This window comes from Cavia porcellus, unplaced genomic scaffold, assembly GCF_034190915.1.
Source record: "Cavia porcellus strain 051 isolate PalLab524CR breed Dunkin Hartley unplaced genomic scaffold, mCavPor4.1 scaffold_15, whole genome shotgun sequence".
Taxonomy (NCBI): domain Eukaryota; kingdom Metazoa; phylum Chordata; class Mammalia; order Rodentia; family Caviidae; genus Cavia; species Cavia porcellus.
In genome coordinates this window covers 71435447-71462013 of record NW_026947498.1, presented here as the reverse complement: position 1 = coordinate 71462013, position 26567 = coordinate 71435447, and the positions used below count along the sequence as shown (strand labels likewise).

The window sequence follows — 26567 nt, the reverse complement described above, 5'->3', positions numbered from 1 at the left end:
AACTTGAGGTAGAGCTGGGTTAACATTTGAGAAGAGCTAGTCCAGCATCTGTCCGTTTACTGGTTTTGTTTTGCTGTGGCTTTGGTCTTTGCAGTATTAGGGATGCAGCCCAGAGCCTCATGCATGCTGAGCAATGCTGTATCACTGAGCTACAGCCCCAGCTCTTTTAATTTGATTTTGAGGATGAGATCTCTGGATAAGCTGCCCAGGCTGGGCTTCAGCTTGAAGTTCTCTTGCCCCGGCCTCCTGAGTAGCTGGCATGAGAGGGGTGCATTAGTACATCCAGTGTGAATTTATTGCCTTTTGAACCTATGCTCATTCTTCAGAATGGTACTTAAAAGCTCACAGACACGGATGATTCTGTTCCAGGGAGGAGTGTCTTTGCACTTCGTTAACAGCAATAGCTACCTAAGAATGTTAGTCGTGATTTATTTTCTGTGATTTAGATTATAGAAGTATTTCTTTTTTTTTTTTTTTTTTTTTTTTTTTTGTCTTTTTCCTTTTTATCGGTACCAGGGATCGAACTCATGACTGCCTGCTTGCAAGGCAGGTGCTTATGCCGCTGAGCTAAATCCCCAGCCCCTGATTATAGAAGTATTTCATAAAATTCCAAATATAAGTAGACTGTTAACTACCAGGCTTTTTAGCTCACCTCTCATCCGAGATGGATTTCAGAGTTCCTCTCAGCCCAACCATCTTGACAGTCAGTGTGTTTCGTCAGCTGGGGAGAGGGGGACAGACAGCCTAGCAAGGACCTGGGGAAGGTCAGGCAGCATCCGAGAGGGTCGCCTTCCCTGGCTCCCTGTTTACCAGGGCCCCCGTGGAAGCAGGGTAGGCAGGATGAATGATTTGCACCACTTGTTTTTCCCTGGCAGATGTTCAGGTTAAGCTATGAAAAGCATGGATGATTGGCAGTTTCCATAGTGATAGATTTGCCAAGGATTAGCTGTGAATGAGTCATGGCTGGGGCTCCCTCCAAAGCCACCCTCTCCTTGAACTAGAGAACTTCCAGGCTGTGGAGAGGAGCAGGCTTTGAAGAGCAAAGGCTTGGCCCTCTCTGACCACCTGAGGTATTTCACTTAAGTTAGCTCAGATATTTTAGCCTGAGGGCAGGCGGCCTACTCAGAACAGCTGCAGCGTAGGTGTTGAAGGCCTCTCTGGATTTGTGAGGCTTTCCTGGTGCTCCTCCCTCTCCCCCAAATCCCCACCCTGATTCCGGTTTGGGCTGGGGTGGGGGAGGTCTTGAGGCTTTGGTGTGGACTCAGTATTTTTTCTGAAAGCACTTTCCTTTTCTGAGCTGTACCACCAAACTTTCCTTGAAAAACAAACACCTCCCTCTCAGAGTTTGGGCAAACACACCCTCACAGATGTGGCCACTCCAGGGCCACAACTCGAGGAGGAACTGGGAAATGGAAACTCACTGAAAAAAATACCAGTGGTGTGAAGTCACATAACCCGTGTCCCCAAATCCCAAACTCTTACTGGAAGGGATAAGGACCTCTCTGGCCACAGGCAGCATAAGGGCCTGTGGTTGACCACACCCAGCATAAAAAATGTGGTGGGAACCCAGCGGCCTCAGGCAGGGTTTCCACAGCCACAAGGAGGCTGACATAATGCTCATCTACAGCTGGGCGGTGGACACTGTCAGGGTCAATTGAATTTAGCAGAAACAGCAGAGCGGCAACTTGGTCAGAGGCCTCTAACTGATCTTGAAATATCTGTAAGTTTACCATCTCATGAATGTGTCCCAGTGCAAGAGCTGTATAGTAACCGAAACGGAAGATTCTGGAAATGACAGGCACAGTGTGTGAGCCGCCTGCCGTGTGCACTCTGTGCCGTGGAAATGCAGTCGCCCCGTGAGGTCCCAGGAATCAGTTTCTCCTGGTGGCGCGGGGCCTGGGCCTGTGAATTCTAACCGGCCACCCTGACTTCTCTGCTCCATCTCAGAAGCCACCTTGCTGGCCATCTGTGGGTGTGGCCCACTCCTGGGAGTGGTCTGGGCGGCATCAATTCTTTCTCTCCCACCCCAGAACCCTCTCTAGTGCTCCACAAAGCCAGCTCGAGGACCCTGTCACAGGGTGGGGGAAGAAGAAAGTGTGTTCATCATGGATACAGAACGGGGAGCCCTGAAGGGTTCATGTTCTGACAGCAGGCAGTGCGGCCCTAGGCCCAGAGGAGAGCCTCAGACAGGACCAGCCCTGCAGCACTGGGGAAAATGAGGGAGGGTCTTGGTGCTCCGCTTTATAACTCCAAACAAGGCCTGTCCACCAGATGGGTGGATGTGAGGATGAGTACATATAAATAGATGCACAGAGAGGTAGATGGATGCATAGACACGTGGGTGGAGAGACAGATGATAGATTTAGATACATAGATGGATATAGATAGATGCATAGATAGATCCTTAGATAGCTATTCATGCATAGATAGATAGAAAAATACAGATAGAAATATGTGCATACATAACAGTTACAGAGAAGCTTATAATACGAAGCAGTAGTCTTCTGTCTTACCTTTAGTTCTGCAAAAAGCCCTCAATAGAGGCAACCACTTTTGATCATTTTTAATATTTTGGGAAATAATCATATATGTGTCAGAAAACAATATGCTTGTATCTATAAGTTGATAGGGGTTCTGTACTGACTGTGTCAGGAAGCATGACCATCAGGCTTACTTACATGCTCCTCCATTCACTTCCTAATTTTTGATAGTTATTTATTATTATTTTGTGGATTCCCTTGGAGACTTAAATGATATACTTAAATTTCATTTATCAATTGTAGGATATATCCCTTCATTCCTTACTATTGGTGTGGGAAGTTGAGATTCTGTGTTGTGTTTTAAGATAGTCATTTTTATTTATGTGTAAAAGTATTTTAAAGGAATGCTTTAGTTGTCCTCATTTCAAGGGAATTTGTATAATCGTTTTGTATTGGAATTTTTAGTAGGAGAGCTATCTAAAGTTGATTATCAGCAGGTGAACAGACTTAAGCCCCACAGATAATTTTTGTTTTTTGTTGGTATGAGGATCACACTCACAACCTTGCATTTGCCAGGCAGGCGCTTGTGCTGCTGGGCTAAATCCCCAGCCCCCACAGATAATTTTATTTACAACTCTATATGACAAGCACAGTCACCCACACAACTCTAAATATTTTTCATCTTAAGGTTATAAGTCAACAGTCTTTGGAGTTATGAAGATAAGCTGTTCTACACTATTGGAAATTTCTTTACTCTTCTAAGTAACCACTTAGAAACTCAATTTTATGACAAGATATGTTAAAATAAGTATAGGGTAAAACTTATTGTAACTGGTGTACTTGCTATTTTTTCCTTGTCTGCCTACAAATTAATGGTTGAATCCCCCCAAGAGAGATTGCTTGAAACATCTTTCAAGTCTTCTTACTGGACTAAAGCTTGTGCAAACATTGCAGCTCTTAAATCTTCCCCAGTGAAAAATCACAGGACTTACATTTCTTATTTTGCAACATCACTATGATAAAGATTTTAGTGGGTTTTGTCCTCCCCTTTCATTCCCTAATAGTGATTAACTGTAACCTGATTTTATGTCGTTAAGGTGCACAATAGTTGTATTTGACTTCAACACTTTTTTGTAGTACTGGCAATTAAACCCAGAGTCTTTGTACTGTGCGACATCTCCAGCCCCATTTTTAGTCTTTATCTTGAGACAGTGTCAGGAAGTCACTGAGTTCCCCAGGCTGGGCTTGACTTGAGGTCTCTTGCCTCAGTCTCCCAGAGTGCTGGGGTTACAGGTGTATGCCATCGTGTCCTCTGCCCTCTTGGTCAATTTTGGGAGTTAAAACTTATAAACATGTGTCTTATGACTGTGTAGTAGTTAGTTATTCACTGAAGAGCAAGATATGAGCTCAGTATGAGTCCAATATGATCCTTGTGTCATTTAGGAGAGACTGCTCCTAATGACATGATCAAACAGGATAATTTTTCTTATTTTTTATTAGTTAAGATCATGTTACATTTTAGTTTGCTTTATATTTATACTTTGACTTTCTTACTGATTTTTCCTGAGTTTAGAAGCCTTTGTTTTTTTTTTATTGCCAAAATGAGCAGTCACTAAATCCCTCTCCATTTCCTCTCCCGCAGCAGCCCATAGGGACACCACACACACACACACACACACACACACACACACACACACACACACAGAGAGAGACACCCAGTCCTTCTGCTTCAGTCTCTGCTGCTTTCCCTGCTTCGCTTTATTCCTGAGTTATCGCCACTGGTGTTTGAAATCTCACGTTTCCTTCCTTCATGGCTTCCATCTCCACTTTTGCTGGAGTACATACTGTAGCGGTCAAAGGATGCAGGAGAGGTGGTTTCTAAACTCTTGGCTGATATACTTTACTTTCGCTTAACTGGTAATCTGGACAGAATTCTAGTTCAAAGGTAATTTTCACTCTGGGTTTAGAAATCAGTGCTCCAGAGTTTTCCAGCATTCAGTGTTGCTGATTCTGATGCCAAGGGCTAGTGATGTAGCTCAGAGGCATGGTGCCTCCCTGGCATGCACGAAGTCCTGAGTTTGATTCCCGGTACAGAAGAAAAGAAGTCTGATGCCAGTCCAATTTTTGTCCCGGGTTAGCGCTCAGTGTTTATCTTTGGTAGCATTTAGACCCCTGAAAATGCACAAGGATGCATTTGGGTATAGGTTTTTTTTTTCATTCTTTGTGCTAGAGACTTGGTGGAATATTTCTGTTAAATATCTGTGTCTTCAGTTTGGGGAAATTTACCTTCTATTACCAACCTGGTTATTTTCTTTTTCTCTTTGGAACTTCTGTTAGTTGTCCATTGTAACTCCAAGATTTCTCTGATTTCATACAAATGTTCTCTTTCTATTCTAAATGCTTGGACATTTATCTAACTTTGTGTTTTGGACTGTATTTTTTGTTTTTTTTGTCACTGGGACAAAAATACCTGACAAGCATAACTCACAGGAGAAAAGCTTGCTCCTTCCGTGGTACCAGTGCAGGGTTGGTAGTATGAAACGCAGAAGTGGTGGCCTGGGTGGAGGAAGGCCAGGAAGCAGAGAGTGAAGGGAGGAGCCGGGGCCGAAGGTAAACCTTCCAGGTCACACCCCAGCGACCACCTCTTCCAGCAAGACCATGCCTCTGATGGCACGTTCAGTTCTGAATCCGTGGATGATCGCACTGATGATCTGACCACCTCGCAAACCCATGAGATTCCGAGGGAACACCCATCTCTAAACCATAGCACAGAGGAGAGTCGCTCTCTTAGTGGTGGCCAGAGCCCAGAAAGCAGGAAGAGCCAGGAAGAGAGGTATCCTTTGAAGGCGCGTGTCCAGGGACCTGCTCCTCAGCCACGGCCTGTGATCAGTCCGCTGGTGGGGTTAGCGCCCTATAATCTAACCACCTTCCGCAGACCCCACTTCTGAATTTGTGAGCCTTTGGGGGAATATTTTTGATTCAAACCATCCCAGAGATCTATTGCTTTTTTAAATTTTAATTATCAAATTTTAAATTCTAATCATTTCTTTCTTGTTAGATTTTTGCCACAGCATCTTAGGCGGGTTTGTTTTATAGATGTGATGTTCTTCTTGGGTGAGCCTGGAGCTACCACTCAGTGTTTCTGCAGAATTCTTCCTGCGCCAAGATTTCTGTGGTCCTGCCACAGACTGCTCCACTTGGGTTTATGCAAGGATGTGATGGGGTAGCTGGTTCTTGTCACATGCTGGTGACTGTGGTGGCTGGCATGGGTCCCCTTGTTATGGGGCATCGGAGTCTATTCCTGCCAAGATCAAGGGGAGACTGAGCGTGCTTGTTGGGCAGCTGGCTCTTCCTTTGGGGTGCCACATCCACACTGGCAGCCGTGGGTTTCCACAGGCGGTGTGTTTGGACCCAGGCTCTCCTTGCCTCCCCTGTCACAGCGTGTCATGCTTTTTGTCTTCTGTGGCACACAGAGCCCATAGACATTTGTGGAAACATGTTATCTACTTAGAGTAGATACAATTCTCTTTGTTTATTGGTATTTCTTAATGTTCTTCCTTTACTTTTTTTTTTTTTTTGGTACCGGGGATCGAACTCCTAACTGGCGCTTGCCAGGCAGCCTTTGTTACTCTTTGAATAGGCTCGTAAGAAGGAAAGGGAAATACATGGAAAGAAAAATGTGCCTACCGGGCCATTTTAAACAAAGAAACTCTTTGTTATCCTTACCTTTCAAAATGATCACTAGAAAATTAAGAAAATGTCAACAAACAAAAAATTGTGCACGGTGGCTCATGCCTGTAATCCCAGCACTCAGGAGGCTGAGGCAGGAGAATCACTGTGAGTTTGAGACCAGCCTGGGTTATAAAGTGAGCCTGAACTGCACAGCCAGACCCTGTCGCAAAAAGACCAAAAATCAATCAATCAGTCAAGTGAAAAAGATCTGTTCTTGCATCACCCCAAAACAACTTTATTCACTTTTCTTTTTTTTTGTCTTTTGATGCAGGGTCTTGCTGTGTAGTTCACACTGGCTTTGAACTCACTAGCCCAGGCTGACCTTGAACTCATGGTGATCTTCCTGCCTGGGCCTCCTGAGTTCTGGGATTATAGCCATGTGCCACCACATTCAGCAACATTGTTAATCTTTTAAAACATGTTTGCTTTCTCTCTCCCAGCAAAACAGGATTGTAACACATGTTCTATTTTCTAATATGCCTCTTAAAGCTGAACAAATGCTTTAAATATCTTCCTATGATATAGCGTAGCTCTGACAATATTCAAAATCCGTTTCTTGTTTGTTTGTAGTATTGGGGATTAACCCCAGGGTCTTTGCTGCGAGCCATATCTCCAGCCCTTTTTTTCATGTTTCATTTTGTATACCATCTCACTAAATCACAAGGATGGGTTCAAGCATGTGATCTTTTTGATCCTCCTGCCTCAGCTACCCAGAGTGCTAGGATTATAGGTTTATGCTGCCATATCTGGTTTAAGACCTGTTATTCACTGAAAGACATTTCATTTACTTTGCCAGTCCTCTATTCTTAAACATTCTTGTTTCTCATTTTTACTACTATAAAGTTTTTGTAAGTATTTTTGCTAAATCTTCACTCATATCCTTGACTGTCTACTTTGGGTAAAATCCTAGCAGTCAGGCACAGGTCCTGCCCCCAGATTCACACTTCTCTTTGAAATAGTCCCACTGTCACCTCCTGGTCCCTGACTTTTACTACCAACCTGGGATTCCCTGAAGCCTTGGAGCAGGGCACCAACAGCAGACTTTCAGAGCCAGACAGACCAGCACTGAATGATAGCTTCGCTGCGTGGTTGAACATGGGACCTTTGGCTGTTTTAACGAGCCTCTTCAAGTACTTTTTCTATAAAGTGGGGAAATAATTCTACTTTTTTGATGTGGTTGTAGTAAGAATTAAGCAAAATGCAGAAAAGGCTTCCATCAGATCAGAAGTGCTCCTTCCAGGCTGGACAGGAACTGAGTTGTTAGAGACCTTGTGGGTACACCTTCAGTTCTAGTTCAGAGACTGGGTCTGCTGCTTCCACATATTTCCCGTGTTTGGGAGAAATGTCTTCCTCCCCACGTGCTCTCCATGGTGCTGTTGGTCCCGTACCATGATGGAGTCCTTCGTGGTCTTTAGTGCTTCTGGGGACTGGAGATGATACAGTATTGGCTGCATCAGGAGTATTTTTTGAAGCTTGCCCAGAGCCCTTTGATAGCTCAGGAGCTTTGAACCAGGTGTCTGGTCCTGCTGGACATGGCACCTGACCCTGAGGACACTCGAATTCCTCGTGTAGTTAGTGGGCAGTAGGCAAGGACATCTGCTGAGCAGAGGGCTGAATGCCTGCTGCTAAGGTGGAGCCACTTAGGGCACTGCCCGCACTGGGAAGGCAGCTCTCAGCAGGCAGGGGGACCTTTGTGTGACTTGCCATCACCTCGCCCTCTTGCACTTTGCTGGGGTGACAACTGCTCCATAGCTGGAGGGTTTCCCCCCTAGGCATCACCTGACCCACAAAGCTCCCTTTCAAGGCCACATGGATGCCTCCTCAGTTGCCAGGAGACTGCAAATGGGAGGGCTGCAGGGGCCGCTTCCAGGAGAGGCCTAGAGGAGGGGAAGGTGGGGGGGGGGAGACAGGGACTCATGAGCACCCCGCTTTACCCCACTTCCCTCTGGGTGTCTTTCAGGAGTCATGGCAGGCTTCAACATGGGAGGCGACCTCCGGGAGCCCTCGGACAGCATCCCCCTGGGCTCCCTGGCAGCAGTGGGCATCTCGTAAGTTCCCTGCTGCTGTCTGTGCTGGAAAACAGGAGAGAAAAAAACTCAGGCAAAAGAAAGGGCTGGCCCTTTTGTTCAGAGAGTGCCCTGACTGTGGCTGGTCTGCTTTACACTGGGATCCGCTTTTTAACACGCGGCGGGCTAGAAAATTCCCGTCTGGTGGGCTCAGACGCTGCCCTTTCACACCTCCCGCCTGGGAACGCTGCCGAGGAGGAGGAGGAAGAGGGGACAGGGGAGGGGGGGGAGGGGAGGGGAGGAGGGAGGGGAGGGAGGGTAAGGGGGAGGGGAGGGGGGGTAAGGGGAGGGGAGGGGGGAGGGGAGGGAGGGTAAGGGGGAGGGGAGGGGGGAGGGGAAGGGGGAGGGGAGGGGGGGTAAGGGGGAGGGGGAGGGGGGAGAGTCTTCAGTACAGTTCACAGTCCAAAGCCTTTCTTTCCTTCTTCCTGGCCTCCTCCTCCCTACCCCTGCCCTTTCTTCACCCTCATTTTGAACTTGAGGAGTTTTTTTTCAACGGTTGACTTCCCAGAGCAATTGGTGAGAGTGTATAGACAAGAGTTTTGCAATCAGCGAGATCAGGATTTACATTCCAGCTCTGCAGCTGACTGGCTGGGTGACTTTGACCAATTCACTTGGTTCTCGGAGCTTTCACTGCCTTTTCTATAAAATGGGGATAGTGATCCATGTGTGTCTCAAGACTGTAGGTGACGGTGAGCATAAAGGCACAGAGACTACCCTATCCTGAACCCCCCAAACTGTCAGGCCTCTGGGGCTTCAGTTCACACTGTGCTACCGCACTACTGGGCTGGGTGGCCTTGGTCTGTTTCTGACCTTCTAGAATCTTTTGTTTTTGTCTCTGTACCCAGAGGAGGAAGGAAGCTTCTTTGCCCTTCACTGGGTAGATGGGACTAGGCGGTGAGATCATAGACACGGCCTCGGCTTGAGAAATTAAAAGTGCCTGAGTTATTTTAATTGTAAGACTTAAAAAATAGTAATAGGCCCATTTCACAAACACCAGGTTTGCTCTCAGCTGATGCAATGGCACTGTTGCTACCAGCCAGGCACAGGGCACGAGGGCACAGGGCATTTGGGCAAAATGAGACAGCAACACTGGGAGAAAAATAAAGGCAACTGGAATAGAATCGAGTGTTAGTGGGAAACGAAGGCGGAATTGAGACCCCCGCCTGGTTTTCAGTCACAGCTGGAACCCGGGCTGGGGGGAGCCTGGCTGTCTTCTCGCTGCCCAGGCAGGAGTGGAAAGACCTCCAGGACCATGTGGCCTGTGCCCACCTGCAGGGCATCTTGGGGCAGAGCCAGGCTGCTCTGTTATGTGTGACCCACAGACCAGCAGCCTTCCAGGCAGGTTCTTGGGCTTAGGGAGGCTGGGGTGTGGGACTGTGGGTCTACCCTGGCCCAAGCCCTCATTAGAGAGAGCTGGCACCCCCATTTTTGACCCCCCAAGACCCTTTGAGATTTTTTCTTTAATATAGAGAAAATGACAGTAATGGTGTCCCTTTTTCTTCCTGGTTCTTATGGTTCTTAACCATACAGGAGAGAAACAGTACAAGCACCGTCCTCCTGGACCAGCAGGAAGCCTTGCTGCCCAGGCTTGGGGTTCATTTTGAGACAGGTTCCCATGGAAAGGAAAGAGGTGGACTCGGGGGGTGTAGAGGGCAGGTGGAAGCTCTGCTCTGTGCTTGGGTTTTGCAGGTGGTTCCTGTACATCATCTTTACCTTCCTCCTGGGCGCCATCTGCACCCGAGAGGCCCTGCGCTACGACTTCCTCATAGCCGAAAAGGTGGGTGTCTTCAGGGTCAGAATCCTCGTCTGCTGGGGTCAGTGGCTCACGCCTGTTGGCAGAGGGCTGCCTCCCCTTGCGGTCCTGTGTGGGGATCCGTGGGGTCTTAGCTGGACTGAAGATCTGGGGAGGCAGAGATGGGGGGAAATGTGCAGGTTCTGCTTCAGGATCCCAGGGAACAGGTCGTGGTTCCTCCCTACACAGATGCAGGTGACTAGATCATGGGGACATCTCTTCACGGTGACCGTTGGGGCCACGATAGAAGAATGTGGTCACTCCAGGTTCCCAGCTCAGTGAACTTGGGCGTTTCTTGTGAACAGGAAGTTCTGCTTATGAGAAGCAAGCCAGAGGCTGCAGAGCAGAGCAGGGCCCAGGATGAGGCCCTCAGGCACGCAGGGAGGACTCACCCGGGGCTTTCCTGAGAGTCTCCAAAACTCTGGCTGATTTGGCAGCAATACTTTTGCCTCTAGGGCACACACCCTGCCAGGAGATTAACAAATTTCTCTTGTTTATTAGCCACCTTGGTAGGCCAGAGGTCATGCGACGTCAAGGATATATTTGTTTGCCACCATGAGAATGCAGTTTCCATACTTTCTCGGAAAATCCCCCAAAATCCCTGCCTTCTCTTAAATCCCCAGAGGAGACCTGGCGCCTGGCGCCTGAGCCTCAGTCATTTTCTGAGAGGCACAGTCAGTTCACTCCCGAGGGCTCCGCTGCTGTTTAGATGGAGCGCTTCCTTTCCCAAGGTAGAGGGAGGCTTTGCCAGCAGCTCAATGGTCTCCACGGGGGAGGACCACAGTGTCTGCAGCCACCTGAGCCAGGAGAGCAAGAACTGACTCTCTAAGATGCCTTTGGTTTCCGCATCAGCGCATGTAGACCCTCAAGTAAGGGTGCTATGTGTTTTGAGGGGTCTTGATCTTAGTAAATGCAGGTTCTAAAAGATAGTGGGAGACCTGACACCCCTGCTAAGGTCTCAGACCCCTGGGTCACAGTTTGCTTTCAGCAAAGGAACTTGTGCTCACTGACAGTCTGGAGTTTTACCTCAGGGGGCCCTGGCTGAAAGCTCACTGCCTTAGGAAATTAAGGGCCTGAGGAAGCAGCAGACATGAAAAAGATCTTTTATATTTCTGTGTGTGTGTGTGTGTGTGTGTGTGTGTGTGTGTGTGTGTGTGTATTTTGAGTCAAGGGGCTTTCTGCCACTGAGCTACATCTCCAGCCCATTTTTATTTTTTATTTTGAGACAGAGTCTTGTAAGTTACTAAGCTGCCAAGGCTGGGATTGAACTTGCAATCCTCCTGCCTCAGCCTCCCAGAGTGCTAGGGTTATAGACATTTGCCACTATGCCCGATTTGAGACGGATCTTCTGACCAGGGGGACTGCTTGCCGTCTGTCTGTGATGCGAAGCTGGCTAACTCTGCCTCCTAAAGTTGCTTCCTTTGTAGTGGATCCCTCCCCAGAGCTCCCTTCACCCATCACAGGCTGATCCAGGTGGGAGACAGATTCTCCAAGCAGGTATATGGCAAGGCAGGTGGCTGTACCCCAATAAAAGTCACATGGCTGTAGGTTAAAAACATCCCCCAGAGACCACATGCAAGAAAACAATTCCTATGGGTGGAAATTCTACATCTAGTAATAGACCTGAGAACAGGGAAAGCCTCCGGTCCCAACAGGGAGACAGGTCGGTGATCCCTTAGCCAGGGGCTACCCCTGCTGAGCCAGGCCTCGCCACCCCGGAAGCCTGCAGCCCACTGAGCTCTGCTCCTGCATCTCCTCTGAGCTCACTGAGCTCACCTGCATCTCCTCAGCATCCCTCTCCTCCCCTTGGGTGCTTCCCACCACAGCTATGCTCTCTGGTAGGGGTCCCTTGCCCTGATCTGCAGCTGGCGGCTCGTCCATTTCTTTCTGGGTGTCCAGCAGCTGCTTTATTTCAAAATGTCTGTCTTCCCAACCTACCATGTCTCTAAGAAGTTTCTTCACTTCTCATCTCCATCCCAGAGGAATTTTCTTTAGTTCCTGGCTGTCAGTCTCAGTAATGGGACGCTTTTAACAATCTTCCCACATTGCAGTGGCTCTAAGGTAACAGGAAATAACGGTGCCTGGCTTATCACTTGTGTCATTGAACTTTAATACCCCACACTCCTTAGGGGGATACTCTCCAGAGAGATGCATTTTAGGACACATGTTCTCTCCATAAACCCACCATGTTTAACTGAATACGAAAAGCCAAAATAGTTAATCCAATGGGGCTGGGGATTTAGCTCAGCGGCATAAGCGCCTGCCTTGCAAGCAGGCAGTCGTGAGTTCGATCCTTGGTACCAATAAAAACGAAAAAGACAAAAAAAAAAAAAAAAAAAAAAAAAACCAAAATAGTTAATCCAAATAGTTAATCCAATAGAAAATCCAAAATAGTTAATCCAAAAAGATAGAAAAGAATTGTGTAAAGAACAGTATTAGTAGGAAATAAATAGATCAAATAACACTGTGAAATAGACTGGTGTGCAGTCCAGGAAATGGATGTTTATTATAAATCAAAAGAACTGAGAACCTTGGGAGCCCTGAGGCATGCTAATTAGCAGAATAAAAACAAGCTAAGTAGGAAAAATACTTCAAAAGTATCTTTTGTTAAAAATGGAAAATCCCCCAGAGTAAACTGCAATCGTTCTGGTCACAGCTTCCCATCGCCAAGAGGACCTGGGATCTGTGGCAGAAGCCGTCCATGGGAGGAGGGCGAGGGCAGGGCTTGTGCCTGGGAGGGCTCCCCATCATCTGCTCAGCGCCTGCCACCAGCCCGCTTGGGCTGTCCCCTGCTCACGGCATGGACACACGTGGCCTTTTAGAAGCAGGGCAGCCTCTGCCTCTTCATGGAGAATGGTCATCCAGTGGGAAAAGAGGTTAAACCTTGACTGCCCTGAGGTGCTGGTGACTCTACAGAGGAAGCAGGATGTCGGGAAACTCGTCCCTTCGTGGAAACACGATGTGGGAGAGCGTCACAGGGCTTTCACCTGATGCTGAGACCTTGCCTCAGTACTGCTGGCCTCGTGAGGGCCTTGGCACTCCTCAGGAGCACCAAGGGGAATAGGAATTAGAGGACACAGAATGAGTCCCTTGCAGATGATTTAAAACCCTGTCCATAGGAGTCACCTTTGCCATTGCTGGGACAAAATGCCTGACACCCACAATTTAAAGGAGGAGAGGTTTAATGTGGCTCATGTTTTGGGCAATTCGGTCCATGGTTGACTGGCTCGGAGACAGTCTGCCAACGCGTGACAATCAGAAGCAGAGAGTGGAGATCCAGGAGGGAGACCTACCCTCTAAAGGCCTGCCCCAGGGACACACCTCTCCCAGCAAGGGCTTCCTCCCTGCCAGCACATTTAGCTATGATCAGTCCACTGATGAGTACAGTGCCCCCAGTGATCCAGTCACCTTCCAAAAACCCTCCCTCTGAACACAGGAGGCCCTTGGTGGACATTCTAGTCCTAAACCATAATATAGTCCGTCCTTCAAGAGAAGGGAGAAGGTAGCAAATTGCTGGAGTTCCTGAGTAGCTGGAGCTCAGAATGGGAGATGGAAAAACCAGCAAGACCAGCAAGGTATACTTACTTAATTCTCATCAGTAGTTGCAGGGAAAAAAGAGAAATGAAGGTCGTTCACACCTGTATCATGTTTAGGAAAGAAAATGTTTCACACGATCATGCAGACAGGTATTTGACAGAGGCACATCCAGGTTTCTTTTTAAAGAACTATTGATACACATTTGTTCAAATCAATGCTCACTTTTACTGCACATTTAGCAAATTTCCAGTCCAGTCTGAGGGAGAAAATGACTAAATCTTTTGAGGTATGGAAGAAGAGCCGCATGGTTTACTGTTGTGTTCATGATGCCTGTCCCAAACCAGGAACATAATCACCCTCAGGAAGCGCTTCCTGGGTGATGGATGGGTGACAGATAGAAAGGAAGATGGGAGGTTCAAGGGGAATGAAGACAGAACAGAGTTTTGATAACTTGTCTGGATGTGTACGCCAACATTTCACTTACTTTTCAGAAGATTGACTGAATAATAGTTTTGTATGTATATAAAGTCTGGTAACTGAGCAGCTCATTTAAGCACAACTGACAAATTGCACATAAACAAGTCATTATATTTGGGCAATTCCCCATCTGACACCAGCCCTGAGGGTTCTGGAGTGGCCCCAGGGTGTGTCTGTGGAAGGTGGCCACAAATGAAGTCATCAGTGTCATCTATTCCCAGAGGCAAGACTCACTGAGTGCCTGAGATGAGTTCAGCACCAGAAGGATATAGACAGGCGGAAAAGAAAAACAAACACAAACTGATACAGTCATCCCTCTGTATTTCCAGGATCCACAGCCATTTACCCAACCAAATGTGGATTCAAAACATTCAGGAAAAAATTGCATCTGTACCGAAGCTGGACAGACTATTTCCTCATCACTAGTCCCTAACCAACACAGATAACAACTATTTACACAGCATTTACATTGCGTAAGGTTTATATAGAAATCTAGAGAGTGTTTAACATAGCTGGGAGGATGTGTGTAGCTTATAATCGAATGTTGTGCTATTTTATAAAAGAGGCTTGAGCACTTGTGGATTTTGGTGTCTGCAGGGTCCCAGAACTAATCCCCCAACCACACGGAGGGATGGCCATGCAGCCTGTCGGGCTAGAAGAAGTCAGATTTCTGCAGAGAACCCATGCCTGCCCCTCCTAATGTGGTCCATGAGGGTCAGATTCGATCAATAGGATGTACCCTACCCAGTGGTTCTCCACGGGTTGCACATTAGAACTACCCAGAGGGTTTTTTTAAAATCAACATCTGTGTCCCACTCAGTACTAATAAATTTAACACCTCTGGGATGATTCTTAAGTACAGTCAGAGAGGAATTAAAATTTAAATTGCTTTTGGTAAAATATCATCGTAGAGTTTTTTTTAAACCAATCAACCTAGGATGCACTTGGCAGAGGAGGCAGAAACATGGACTCCAGATGAATGATCAAACCTCCAGATGGGTGAGGGGAAACTCATGGAATCAGTTTATCTGGTAGTTCTGTAAGAGAAAGCTTGAGGGCACGGACCATTTACACCACATGGCTTCATTCGTTCAGCTCTGCGTGCTGTTTACCTGCCTCTGTTGGGTGCTGCAGGCTCGGGATGGACATGTGTGACCCAGGTCTACTGGGGAGAAGCTCCTGCTGCACAGGCAAGATAAGACACAAGCCTAATTAACTTCCCAAGAGAAAGAAATAACAAAAATGCCATCTGAGTCGCAGAGTGATAGGATGTTCAGCTGACACGAATGTCTTGTAACAATAATGCAGAACTGAAGGAGGGTGGTGGCACAGACCCAAGGGACCTGTGGTGTTGGAGGAGGAAGACGGTGAGGCTCGTGGAGATGTGGCTGAGGTGATGCAGGGGACCCCTGGTGTGTCCACCAGCCCTCTGGCCATCTGACAGGGGTTATTCAGCTTGTGTGCAGCCTTGAACGGAGTGATTTAATACTCAGAAGCTGAAGAACCAGAACCTCTCCTGCCTGTCTCTTGCAGCATGGGAGGGTACAGAACCAAGGCTAGGCCATCAGATGCCCAAAATGCGCTGAATGTGGCAAAATTACAGAGAGGCAGGAACTCATCTTCAAGGTTACAGGGGTGCTGGCGGAGCCCAGGCTGACTGTCCCCTGGTGAGGAGTCTGGGAGTCCCTAGGCTTGAGTCCTGTCCCTTTCCAAGTCACATATTTTAGCCTCCTGGTGATTCTGTGACTCTGTAGTGTCCCACCATTATATTTTTTAAGTGTTTCTCTTCAACCCAGAACCCCAGCTGATGCTGCATTCATGAAATTATTTTGTGGCAGTTTCTGAGGCAGGAAGCAGGGCTAGCGCGGGGCCGGTGTGACTTGATGACATGGATCCGGTTCACTGCAAGAGGAAGGAAGTAAATATGGGGCGTGCAGAAAGTGTGTGTCAGTGACACACGTAAAAACTGCGTCTAACCTACCTGTGGTAGTTGGAAAAATGAGTCCTTGGGACCAACAGTTCTGTGTACTGTGCCTCAAGTAAGGTATAAGGGAGAGAACCCCACAAGGACCCAGAGAACAGAGGCTTCCTGTGGCTGTTGGCGGGCTCCTCACTCAGCCTGGGCCACCACTGCCTGAAAAACATTGCTCATCTTTTGCAAGCTGACAGCAAAGGCACCAACTGTGCTATATCTCTTGGTGCCCATGGCCAATCTGGTCATGGGTGTCATCCATCCATCCGGTTGTCCATCGTTTATGGACCTGTGTTGGGCACCAGGGACACAAGACTGAACCAGACAGGAGACCTGCCTAAACGAAGCCTGTGACTGGGCAGAGGAGACAAGACACAGGTACTGTCCCTACGTCATGTTGAGGTGCTATGGAGCACTGAAGAGTACCCAGAGCTGTTGAGGGGTCTCTTGGAGGAGGTGAGGATTGTGCAGAGACTTGATGTCCACTTGGGAGTTTAATACACACTAAGTAAAAAAGGGAATGTGGACAGTAAGATTCCAGGCAAAGAAATCATGCTGGCCCATCATTGCGTGCTCAGAATCACTTGTCAGGCCAGTGAGAACCATTCTGAGGATGGATTTGAGTCTACAGAAGTCATGCTGGCAGAAGAATGGTCCAGAGAGGGGTTGCTCAGAGGCAGAAGGCCAACTGGCTGTGTCATTGGCCAAGGGTTCTCACAGCGTGACTCCCAACCCATTGGTGGCAGCGGCACTTGGGCACCTGTTAAAAATCCATATCCTCAGGTCTCCCCTTAATACCAGACTCTAAGGGTGGGAAATCTTGTTTTGTTGAACCCTGTTCATGAGTCTGATGTCAGCTCTATTTGAGAGCCACTGCACAGCCCATCCAAGGTGATGGACTAACCTCAACTAGTGGAATCAAGTGCTGTGGGGCTGGGACTGGGAAAGCTAGCTGAGGCTGACTCCAGAGAGTGTGGCAGAGACTTAGGCAGTGTTGGTCCATGAGTGCCAGGGAGTAGAAAGAGGCAGACACAAATCTGGGATTGAATGGCTATGTTAGTTTTCAGTCCCTATAACAAACATCTGAGACTATTAACTTATAAACAAGAAAGGTTTGTTTTGGCGTATGGTTTTAGAGGTTCCATTCTATGATCTGTGGGATTACTTTGTACCTCTAATAGGGACAGCAAATGACAGTGGTGAAGAGCACATAGCAGAGTAAATCTACTCACCTTGTGGCCAGGGAAAGAGAGAGACAGAGAGGGAGAGGAGGAGAGAAGAAGAGAGGGAGGGAAAGGAGAGAGCCACTGAGATCCACACTCCCCTCTGAGGGCTCATCCCGTGACCCGAAACCTCCCCTCCCACCTCCCACATCTCATTGCCGCCCCATATCACCACCCCAAGGACTAAGCACTTAGCATATAGACGGGGGACATTCAGTATCCAACCCACAGTGATGATGAAGCTTCTCTCTCACGCAGGTGTCCCTGGTGGGCTTCCTGTTCCTCTTGGGCTTGTACATCTCCTCCCTGGCCTCCTGCATGGGGGGACTCTACGGGGCTCCCCGGATCCTGCAGTGCATTGCCCAGGAGAAGGTGATCCCTGCACTTGCCTGCCTGGGGAAAGGGGTAAGTGACCTCTTCATCTTTCTCTCTCTTTTTATTTCTCTCTTTCTTTTTTCTCTCTGTCTCCTTCTTTTCTTTTTTCTTTCCAAACAGGTTTTTCTGATAATACAACTATTGGTCAAAAAATTTCTTGTGTCTTCCTGATGTGTGCCTCTGGCAAAGTGCTCTGGGAAGAGACAAACAGAGGTCACCTCCCTCAGTCCTGTCCTCTGCCTGGCTTAGGCTGGGGCTTATCAGATAAACTATCTTAAATGTCACAGCCATCCAGCTCCTCGGCGCTGACATGGCTAACCAGTTGTAGCAGCATCTCGGACTTTCAACAGCAACAAAATTATGATCCTTCTCCATTAGAAGCAAAGTCAAAGGTCTGGGGCTATAGCTTGGGGCAGAGGACTTGCCTTGCATATGTGAGGCCATGGCAGGGTGAGATTCTGGATACGGGTGTGGAACCTCCCTGATGTGACCCAGGGGGTGGATGAGATGGGCTCTGAGGTGGGGGTAGGTCGGCTGTCTTTCAGGGAGGAGTCTGAGCGGTGGAGAATTCTGGACTCACATGTGGGCTCCCTCAGCATCACGCCAGCAAAGGAGGATGGGACATGCTTGGGTTAGCAGGTTGCTGGCATGGCTTGTAATTGTGAATATGAGGCACGGGGCATGTGGAACCCACTTGCAGTTTTGCCCTAGGCAGCAAACCCAGCGTTAGCCAGCCGTAGGTCCAAAGCTCCTTGTCAGCTGTGAATTTTTCTGCAATCGTAGAATGAGCAATGGCACCTTAAGGTTCTGAGATCTGCATTCCTCTCTCACGAGGGAAGCTTTGGTTAAAGAGGAATAGCTTCTTTTCTTTTCTTTTCTTTTCTTTTCTTCGTGTGTGTGTGTGTGTGTGTGTGTGTGTGTGTGTGTGTGCATGCGTGTGTGTGATTAATTGGTCATTTTCTTTTCAATTACTAGATGCTCTCTTTGTTAGGAAGGTTAGCTCTGTGATAAATATTACAAATATCTCTCCTCGTTGGTTGTATCTTTTAACTTTGGAACATTTTCTCCCCAAAGCTGTATATAGAGTAACATTTCATCGGTTCATTTTCTTTATTACTGAAGAAAGAGAATAAAATTCAAAAATTTTTTTGAGTTATATCAATGCACGGAAAGGGTGAAAGCCGTCAGTAGCAGCTTCAGTGGTATCTACAAAGCGCACACCGCTGGCGTCTCTGTGAGGCCCCTTGCAGACGCCACCGTCTCCTTGTTCAGAGCCTTCTCCCTACCATGGCCAGCTTCTGCCATAACATTTTCTTCACCTTTTTTGTACTACTGGGGATTGGACCCACCCAGGGCCTTCACACTGAGCTACTTTTTATTTTGAGACAGTCTCGCTAAGACAGCGAGTTGCACACATTAGCCTCACACTTGCAATCTTCCTGCCTCAGTTTCCCAGAGTACTAGGATCACAAGCATGTGCCATCGCTCCTGGCATCCTTGCTTTCTTTATGGCTGTTTTCGGGAGTCTGCAGACTTTTTGGAAATTGTCAGATAGCACGCAGTAAGGCCTTGCAGCGCACTGCAGTCACCACCGCTCAGGTCTACTGCTGTAGCTCTCGGAAGGGGCCCAGACAATATCTACTTCTTACGTGGATGCAGATTCGAGTTACATGTAATCCTCAGTGCTACAAAATATTACTCTTCCCTGTTTTCCCCTACATATTTGAATATGTAAAGTCCTTCCTAGCTCATGGCACACAGTAACAGGCAGTGCTGGTTTGGGCCCGGGGACCGTAGTTTGCAACTCACTTCCTATATGTGCATTTTTAAACAAAACACCTGCTTCCAAGTTTTAAATACACACTAAGCATCTCTTATCTGGAAGGCTGGAATCAGAAGTCTTTTGAATTTGGTTTGTTTTTGTTTTGACTTTGAGATATTCTTTAATATACATATTGAAGTATTGGGGATGGAAGCCAGGTAAACCCAAAATTCATTTGTGTTTCATTATAAGCCTTATTATATGTGTAATCAGAAGGTAACTTTACAAAATATTTTTTGTAATTTTATGCATGAAACAAAGTTTCATTATGTGAAATTTTGCATGTCATGGTATCATTTCAGCACTCAAAAGTTTTAGACTTTGGAACTTTTCAGATAAAGGATTTTTGCACTAAGGATGCTCTGGCTCACATACATGTATATATATTTACACACACACACACATATCCCTTCTTTTGTGGCTGATTCTTTCACTCGTCATTATGTCTATGAAAGCCTCATAGTTGCTGATAACAGCGGCTTGTTTACTATTTGGAGGAATCACAGAGAGGACAGTGGAATTCCTGAGAATGTGGACCTCCTGCACTCTGAATTCCCTGATGGAGCTGCTCATTTGCAAAGTGATTAGTTTTTAGTACATAACACTCTTTTTCAAAGTAATTATACTGACTTGTGCTCCTATTAGCCACCAACAATTGCTCCTATTGCTCTATATTTTTGCCAATACCTGATATTATTGGACTTTTAAGTTCTTGCCAATCTGATGGGTACCCACCTGGTGTCTCACTGTGTTTTTAATTTGCATTTCTTGGGCTGGGATTTAGCTTTTTGGCTCAAGAGCTTGCCTGGTAAGCCAAAGTCATGAGTTCTGTCTCGTACCAAATAATAATAATAATGATAACAATAATAATAATATTAATAATTTGCACTTCTCCAACTACTGATAAGGTTGGACATCTTTTTATATGTTTGGTGAGTATTCCTCTGTTAACTACCTGTTTAAATCTTTTGCTCATTTTGCTTAGGGTTTTTTTTTCCAGTTTTTGTTGAAATGTTTTGCATATTCTAGATATTTTTTGTCAGTTATAGTGTTGAATTAGGTTTTCCCGTTCTTCGGCTTGCTTTCTGTTTTGGTGTCTTTTGGTGAGGGCACACTCAGTTGGAGATTTAAACCTGGATTTCAGAGGAGTGTTTTCAGCTGGAGACTTCAGTTTAGGTGTTGTTAGCATAAAGCTGGCACTGAAAGCCACGAGCTTGTGTGAGGTCATCTGTGGAGTGGTACAGAGAGAAGAGGGTGGATCTGAGCAGGGAGCCCAGGCTGCTTTCAATGCGGCTTTCAGAGACACAAAGGAAGCAGCCAGGGAACTCAGAGGGAGCAGTAGTGTGGGGAGGCAGGTCAGAAGCTGGTGCGGACGGCTCTCAAGGAGGAGCACTGAAAAATGAATGTGCCTTTCTTCCCGAGAAGTGTTCCGGTGTCTGATGAGCAGTTTCCAGGGGTGGAAGTAGCACATTTTCCCCCTTCCTGTCCACTCGAAGGTCACCAAGCCTTCCTTTGCTGATAGCAGTGTATGTAAGGAGTGTACTTGTGAGCTGTACATATGTGTGTGATCACTATCAGAATTTACCGGTCAGCCACTGGTAACTACCGTGTCTTCCACAATCTGCCACTCCATGGAAAAAATCAGCTTTGCCTCTCTGATTTCCAAGGGTGGTGTTAAACTTTACTAATCAAAACGAGAAAATATTAGATGCCAGACATTCTTCAGTAGTGCCCTGTGTGAGTAGTTACTAACATAACCCTGGCCGTGTGTCAGCACCACACTGTGCGTGGCCACTGCGTTAGCATTTGACAGGCGTTAGCTATGGGCTCACGATGACCCCATGAGTTGAATATTATCTTCCCGAGTTTACAGAGGAGCGGTCACATGGGGAAAAAGTGGCTGAGCCATTGTGAGTCTGATTTCTATGTAAATTCTGAGACTTTCCATCAGTAATTTCATAGTCTGGATGTTATTTTTATTTCTACAGAAAGGACCAAACAAAACCCCTGTAGCAGCCATCTGCCTGACCAGCGTGGTGACCATGGCTTTTGTTCTCGTGGGGCAAGTGAACATCTTGGCGCCCATCGTCACCATCAGCTTCATGCTGACCTATGTCGCGGTGGACTACTCCTACTTCTCCTTGTCCATGGTTCCCTGCGCCGTTCCCCAAGTGCCTGAACCAGTGCTGAGGGAGGACTCGCAAGCTGGCCATTGCTCAGAGCACCTGCTCTTAGACAAGGCTCCTAGCTACGGCTCTGAGGGCACTGCCCAAAGCTTCTCTGAAGGTACTCTGCTGGAATTCACCAAGGACATGGATCAGCTCCTCCAGCTCACCAGGAAGCTTGACAGTGGCCACCCAAGACCAGGAGAAGGTGACAGAATCTCAGAGAATCAGAAGAGAAAGTGCAGGAAGGCCACCAAGCAAGCCCTACAGGATAGCTTCCTCTTGGACCTCAACTCCCCTAATTCTTTGCCTTCTGAGGGGCCTGAGGTGTTGCCCACTGCCTCCTGGGAAGGGGAGGGCTACCAGGACAAGTGGACCTCCAGGAGTGAGGATACTTGGCCTGAAGTGGCACACAGAGAACTTGTCCCCGAGCTCGGGGGCCACCACAGGGTGAGCGGAGAAGGTGAGTTCTGTAGTTACACTGAGGCCTCCTTTGAGAGACCACCGGTTACCTCTCCTACCCAGCTGTCCCAACCAGGTCTCACAATCCTTGGTAACTTTGATATTTATTCCAAAATGTTGTATTTGTACACTTGCTGAATTATTTAGAATTTGACTATGTTATAGATACTGTAGTCGATTTTTAAACAGAAATTTTCATCTACTCCTGTGTGTAAGAGCTGGGAGCCAAAGTTAGTAACTGAATATCAATTTCTTTCACTCAAAAATAAGCTGAGGCACAGTGCTGAGGTAAATAAGACCAATTTTTTCTTCCATGAGAAGTGGAAATATGTTGACATAAACTGCCCGGGGAGGACTTAATATAATTAGTCTGTAGAAGGTGGATTCCTCAAACCAGGCAAGACAGGATGGGGAGAAGGTAGGCAAAGAACACAACTTTTCTTTCCTGTGTTCAAACCTATAAGAACAGAGATATAGAGAGAGGACGTGAGGAGCCCAAGAGAAAAAACTCGCACTTTTTGAGGACCTGCTGAACCCCAGACGCTTTCGATCTCGTTACAGCGTCCATCTGGAATGTCCTCAAAAGACCTCTGTGGGCAAGGCTGGGTCCTCAACGTGGTGCCATTGGGAGGTGGCGACCCCTGAGGGTAGAGGTCTAACGGGGTCTTTAGGCCATTGGAGACTTTCTCTTGGAGGGGACTAAGGAATCCTGGCACCTGCTTTGCTCTTTCTTCCTCTTGGCACCTGATAAAAGTAGGTTTTGCTCCACCGTGTGCTCTGGCCGGGTTGCGTTGCCTATCTGCAGGCACAAAGCAAGGGGCCCAATGCCTGATGGACTGGAACCCTGGAAACGATGAGCTTCAATAAAGCCTCTATCTATATAAGTTGCTTGTCTTAGATGTTTGCTATAGGGACACAAAGCTCATACATCTGTTCTTCATGTAGTCGTATACTAGAAACCAACATTTTGTGTGTTAAAAATGAAGACCTTAAGGCCCAGTGAGACCACAGAGAAGTCTCCAGTGGCTTGTTTTTATGGCTAGATGTCGTCCCTAGCTCTTCTTACATTTGAAGCCCATGCATTTACCTCTACTTTATGCCTTCTCTTAAGATTGGTATAGACTGGGGCTTTAGCTCAGCGACATAAGCACCTGCCTTGTAAGCAGGTGGTTGTGAGTTCAATCCCCAGTACTGATAAAAAAAGATAAGAAAAAATGTAAAAAAAAAAAAAAGATTGGTATAGACAGGTGTCTCCTGTTGTGAGTGTGCAGAGCAAGAGGTAAAGGACATAAAAGGAGGTGTCTAGATACAAATGCCTTGTCTTCCCCCCACACCTGTAGTGCCTTCTTTATCACTGCGTTGGTAGGAAGTTTTTAATGGTAGGAGCAATGTTAAAATTTAAATTTAGTTTTGTCTTTTTGAGATAGAGTATTGCTATGCAATTCAGGCTGGCCTCAAGCTCACTTTGTAACCCAGGCTGGTCTTAAGAACTTGCAGCAGTCCTCCTGCCTCAGCCTCCTGAGTGCTGGGATTACAGGCTTGTACCATCATGTTCCTCTCAAATTTGTTTATTTATTAAATTAATTTAAAAATTTTTCCCAAATCCATTTTTTCAAGAATAAAAAGAAAAAAGTAACAAAATTTCAAAACACGTTCAAATTTATTTTTATCCAAGTAATAGGTGTACAGTTTAATGAGTCAAGTGATACTAAAAATAATGTTATCAGAAATAGTAGTTTCTACTTTTTCACCCATTTTATCCTTCAATGCTCTCAGCTCCATTCCCAGATCAAAAACTTTGCACCTCAACCAAAAAGTTGCCTTTTCTGTTAACCTTTCCATTACTAAATAATATATTTGTTTTGCTACATTTTGATATGCGAGTTTGTGGCATTGTCTTTAGACTTCTTAAGATTTCTGTGAAGATTCAACATTCTGGTATTTCATATAATGTCCCCAGCATAGTCATACCACAGTTTTTTAAAGTTAAATCTAGAGCTAATATTCATATTGCTTCGTTCTGAGCCGCATGTTGCAGTAGGATCACACTTCTTTTTTTGCCCAACTTTTCTGTTTCCTGAAAGTAGTAATTGTCTTGGTTTTTTATTTCCTTAGTTTTCTATCACCATGTTTATTTAAATATTCTGGCAGATACATCAAATGCTTCTCCATGTTGTTTCCAATTACTCCGGCTCTTCAGAAATCTATCATGGCCATTTCTTTTGTTTCCATGTGTCCTGTGGCCCCCAGCCTGGACGACTGGTCTCTTCCGGAGACCTGCTGTGAAGTGGGTGTCGTAGATTTCCTCTCTTTACCGTACTTGTGCATCACATCCTAGGAACAAGAACCATCATGATCGGTTTCCTGGCCTCTCCAGTTGCCAGAGTCCAGCCACAAGGCCAAGGCTCTATGATCAGAGGATCCCTCCTTAGGCTGGAGTCAGGAGCAGGAAACCTGAAGACATGAGGTCTTTGAGGAACTTTCTGGAAGCATGATGTAGGATTGCTCCAGAGTCCAGGACTTCCGAATCAGCGGCACTCTCAGTGTTGTCCCCAACAGACCAGGTGACGTGACATGTCGGTGTTGCCCCAGCGTCAGAGACCTGCCCCCCAGCCTTCCCGGCTATTCTCAGAGGCCCAATAACCTTTTATTGCATTGCAGTAAAAACACTCAGGATATGTTACCCTCTCAGCCACTTCAAATGTACAGTGCAGTGTCTTTAAATATATTTATAATGTTGTACAACCATCGCCACCATCCATCTGTCCACTCCATTCATTAAAACTGAAACTGTTTCCATTAAGCACTAGCTCCCTACTCGCCAGCCCCTGGCGACCACGAGTCTACTTTCTGTCTCTGTGCTTTTGATTACTGTAAGTATTTTAGTCACTCTTCACATCACTAAGACAAAATACCGACTAAAATATCTGCAACTAAAAGGAGAAAGGTTCGTTTCTGGCCCATGTTTCAGTCTGCAATCAGCTGGTGCGCACAGCTGGTGGTGGGCTGAGGGGTCTGGAGGAGGAGAAGGTGCTCCCCTCGGGCCACAGGAAGCAGGGAGAAGGGAGGAGCCAAGGAGGGAATGTGCCCCTCCAGGCCGCACCCCAGGCTCCTGTCTCCTCAGCCCCAAGGCAGCAATAAGCCCTACCACCAGCCCCTTCCAGAGTTCACCTCGGGGCACAGGAGGGTTTGGGCCCTTTTATTTCTTTTGTACTGGGGAGTTAACCCAGGGCCTTCATACTAAGATATATCACCAAGCTTTTATTTATTTTGAGACAGGGGCTCACTAAATCACTAAGTTGCCCATGATAGGTTCAAATTCATAATCTTCCTGCCCCAGCCTTCCTGAGTGCTGGGATATAGGCATGCACTAGCATGCCCAGTTTAAGATCTCTTTCCTTTTTTTCTTTTTTTTTTGTGGTTTCCAGAGCAGTTTATACACTAAAATCCATTCACTGTGCCATCACCAGTTTTCCTGTGTGTACTGTGCTGATGAATGACACAGAAGATTTAACAAGGTTGTCATTTAATAAGTCTGATTCATTTTCACCACCTGGCACTGTACACAGTCATCTGTTTAAACAGATTTTTTAAAAACAGATCTTAATTTTAAAAAGTCATAAATACTGTGAGTCCTGTATAAACTGATGGACTGCAAGCTGAGTTCCTTTGTGCGGACTTATAAGCCTCAACTTCACCACGGAATAGAGTGTAGGCCAAAGAAAGCATAATCGGTCACTCCTATAGAACAGTATTGTTTCTATAACCTGAAGCTTTCTGAACGGACAGGCTCAGGCCTGGTCCAACTGGCTTGGACCCTCTCACTTTCAGCAGCTGTTGGATAACGCTGTCCATGCTGAATTTATCTGTATCTGCCATCACCTCCCTGCTGCCAGCTCACACTCAGGACTCACACCTACTCTCCCCAGGCCAGGAGCACAGAGGCAGGTGGTGGTGGCCGTGGCAGCAGCTAAGGCAGGCCCCTCCTCCCCCCAGATGCCCTGCTCCTTGCTCCTTCTCTTTCTCTCCCCTACTGGAACCATGAACAAAATCTCTTTCCTTTTTTAAGGCTGAGTAGTACTCTGTTATGTGACTACATCACATTCTGCTTGCCCATTCAGCAGGGTGTGTCCACCTCTGGGTCCTGTGAACAAGGCTGCTATGAATATAAACGTTTGACATCTGGCTTCAGTGTGTGCGTGGTGTGTGTATAACCAGGAGTGAACTGCTGAGCCCTATGATAATTCTGAATTTAGCTTTTTTGAAGAAGTGCTGCACTGTTTTCTATAGCAACTGCGTCATTTTTCATTCATACCAACAGGGTCTAAAATCTGTTGGCTAAATCTCTTGGTTAAGTCGGCCGGAGGCAGATTCTGGCTGAGCGCGCCTCTTCCGTCTTGGTTCCTGTTTCACTGTTCCCTTTTGCTGAAGTACACACGGCAGCATCTTCTTAAGCAGGGATGA

General features: G+C 46.7%; 1 protein-coding gene across 5 annotated transcripts in view; it reads left to right on the top strand.

Moving 5' to 3' along the window:
• The window catches only part of Slc12a8 (solute carrier family 12 member 8), a 120692-nt gene that overhangs the window by 72603 nt on the left and 21522 nt on the right, over window positions 1–26567 (top strand). For all 5 annotated transcript variants that reach the window (XM_063225117.1, XM_063225116.1, XM_063225115.1 and 2 more), the window contains 4 exons: window positions 8173–8260; window positions 9968–10055; window positions 17538–17684; window positions 21465–22104. In XM_063225117.1, the coding sequence (XP_063081187.1) occupies window positions 8173–8260; window positions 9968–10055; window positions 17538–17684; window positions 21465–22104 (963 nt within the window). The remainder of the gene's footprint in view (window positions 1–8172; window positions 8261–9967; window positions 10056–17537; window positions 17685–21464; window positions 22105–26567) is intronic.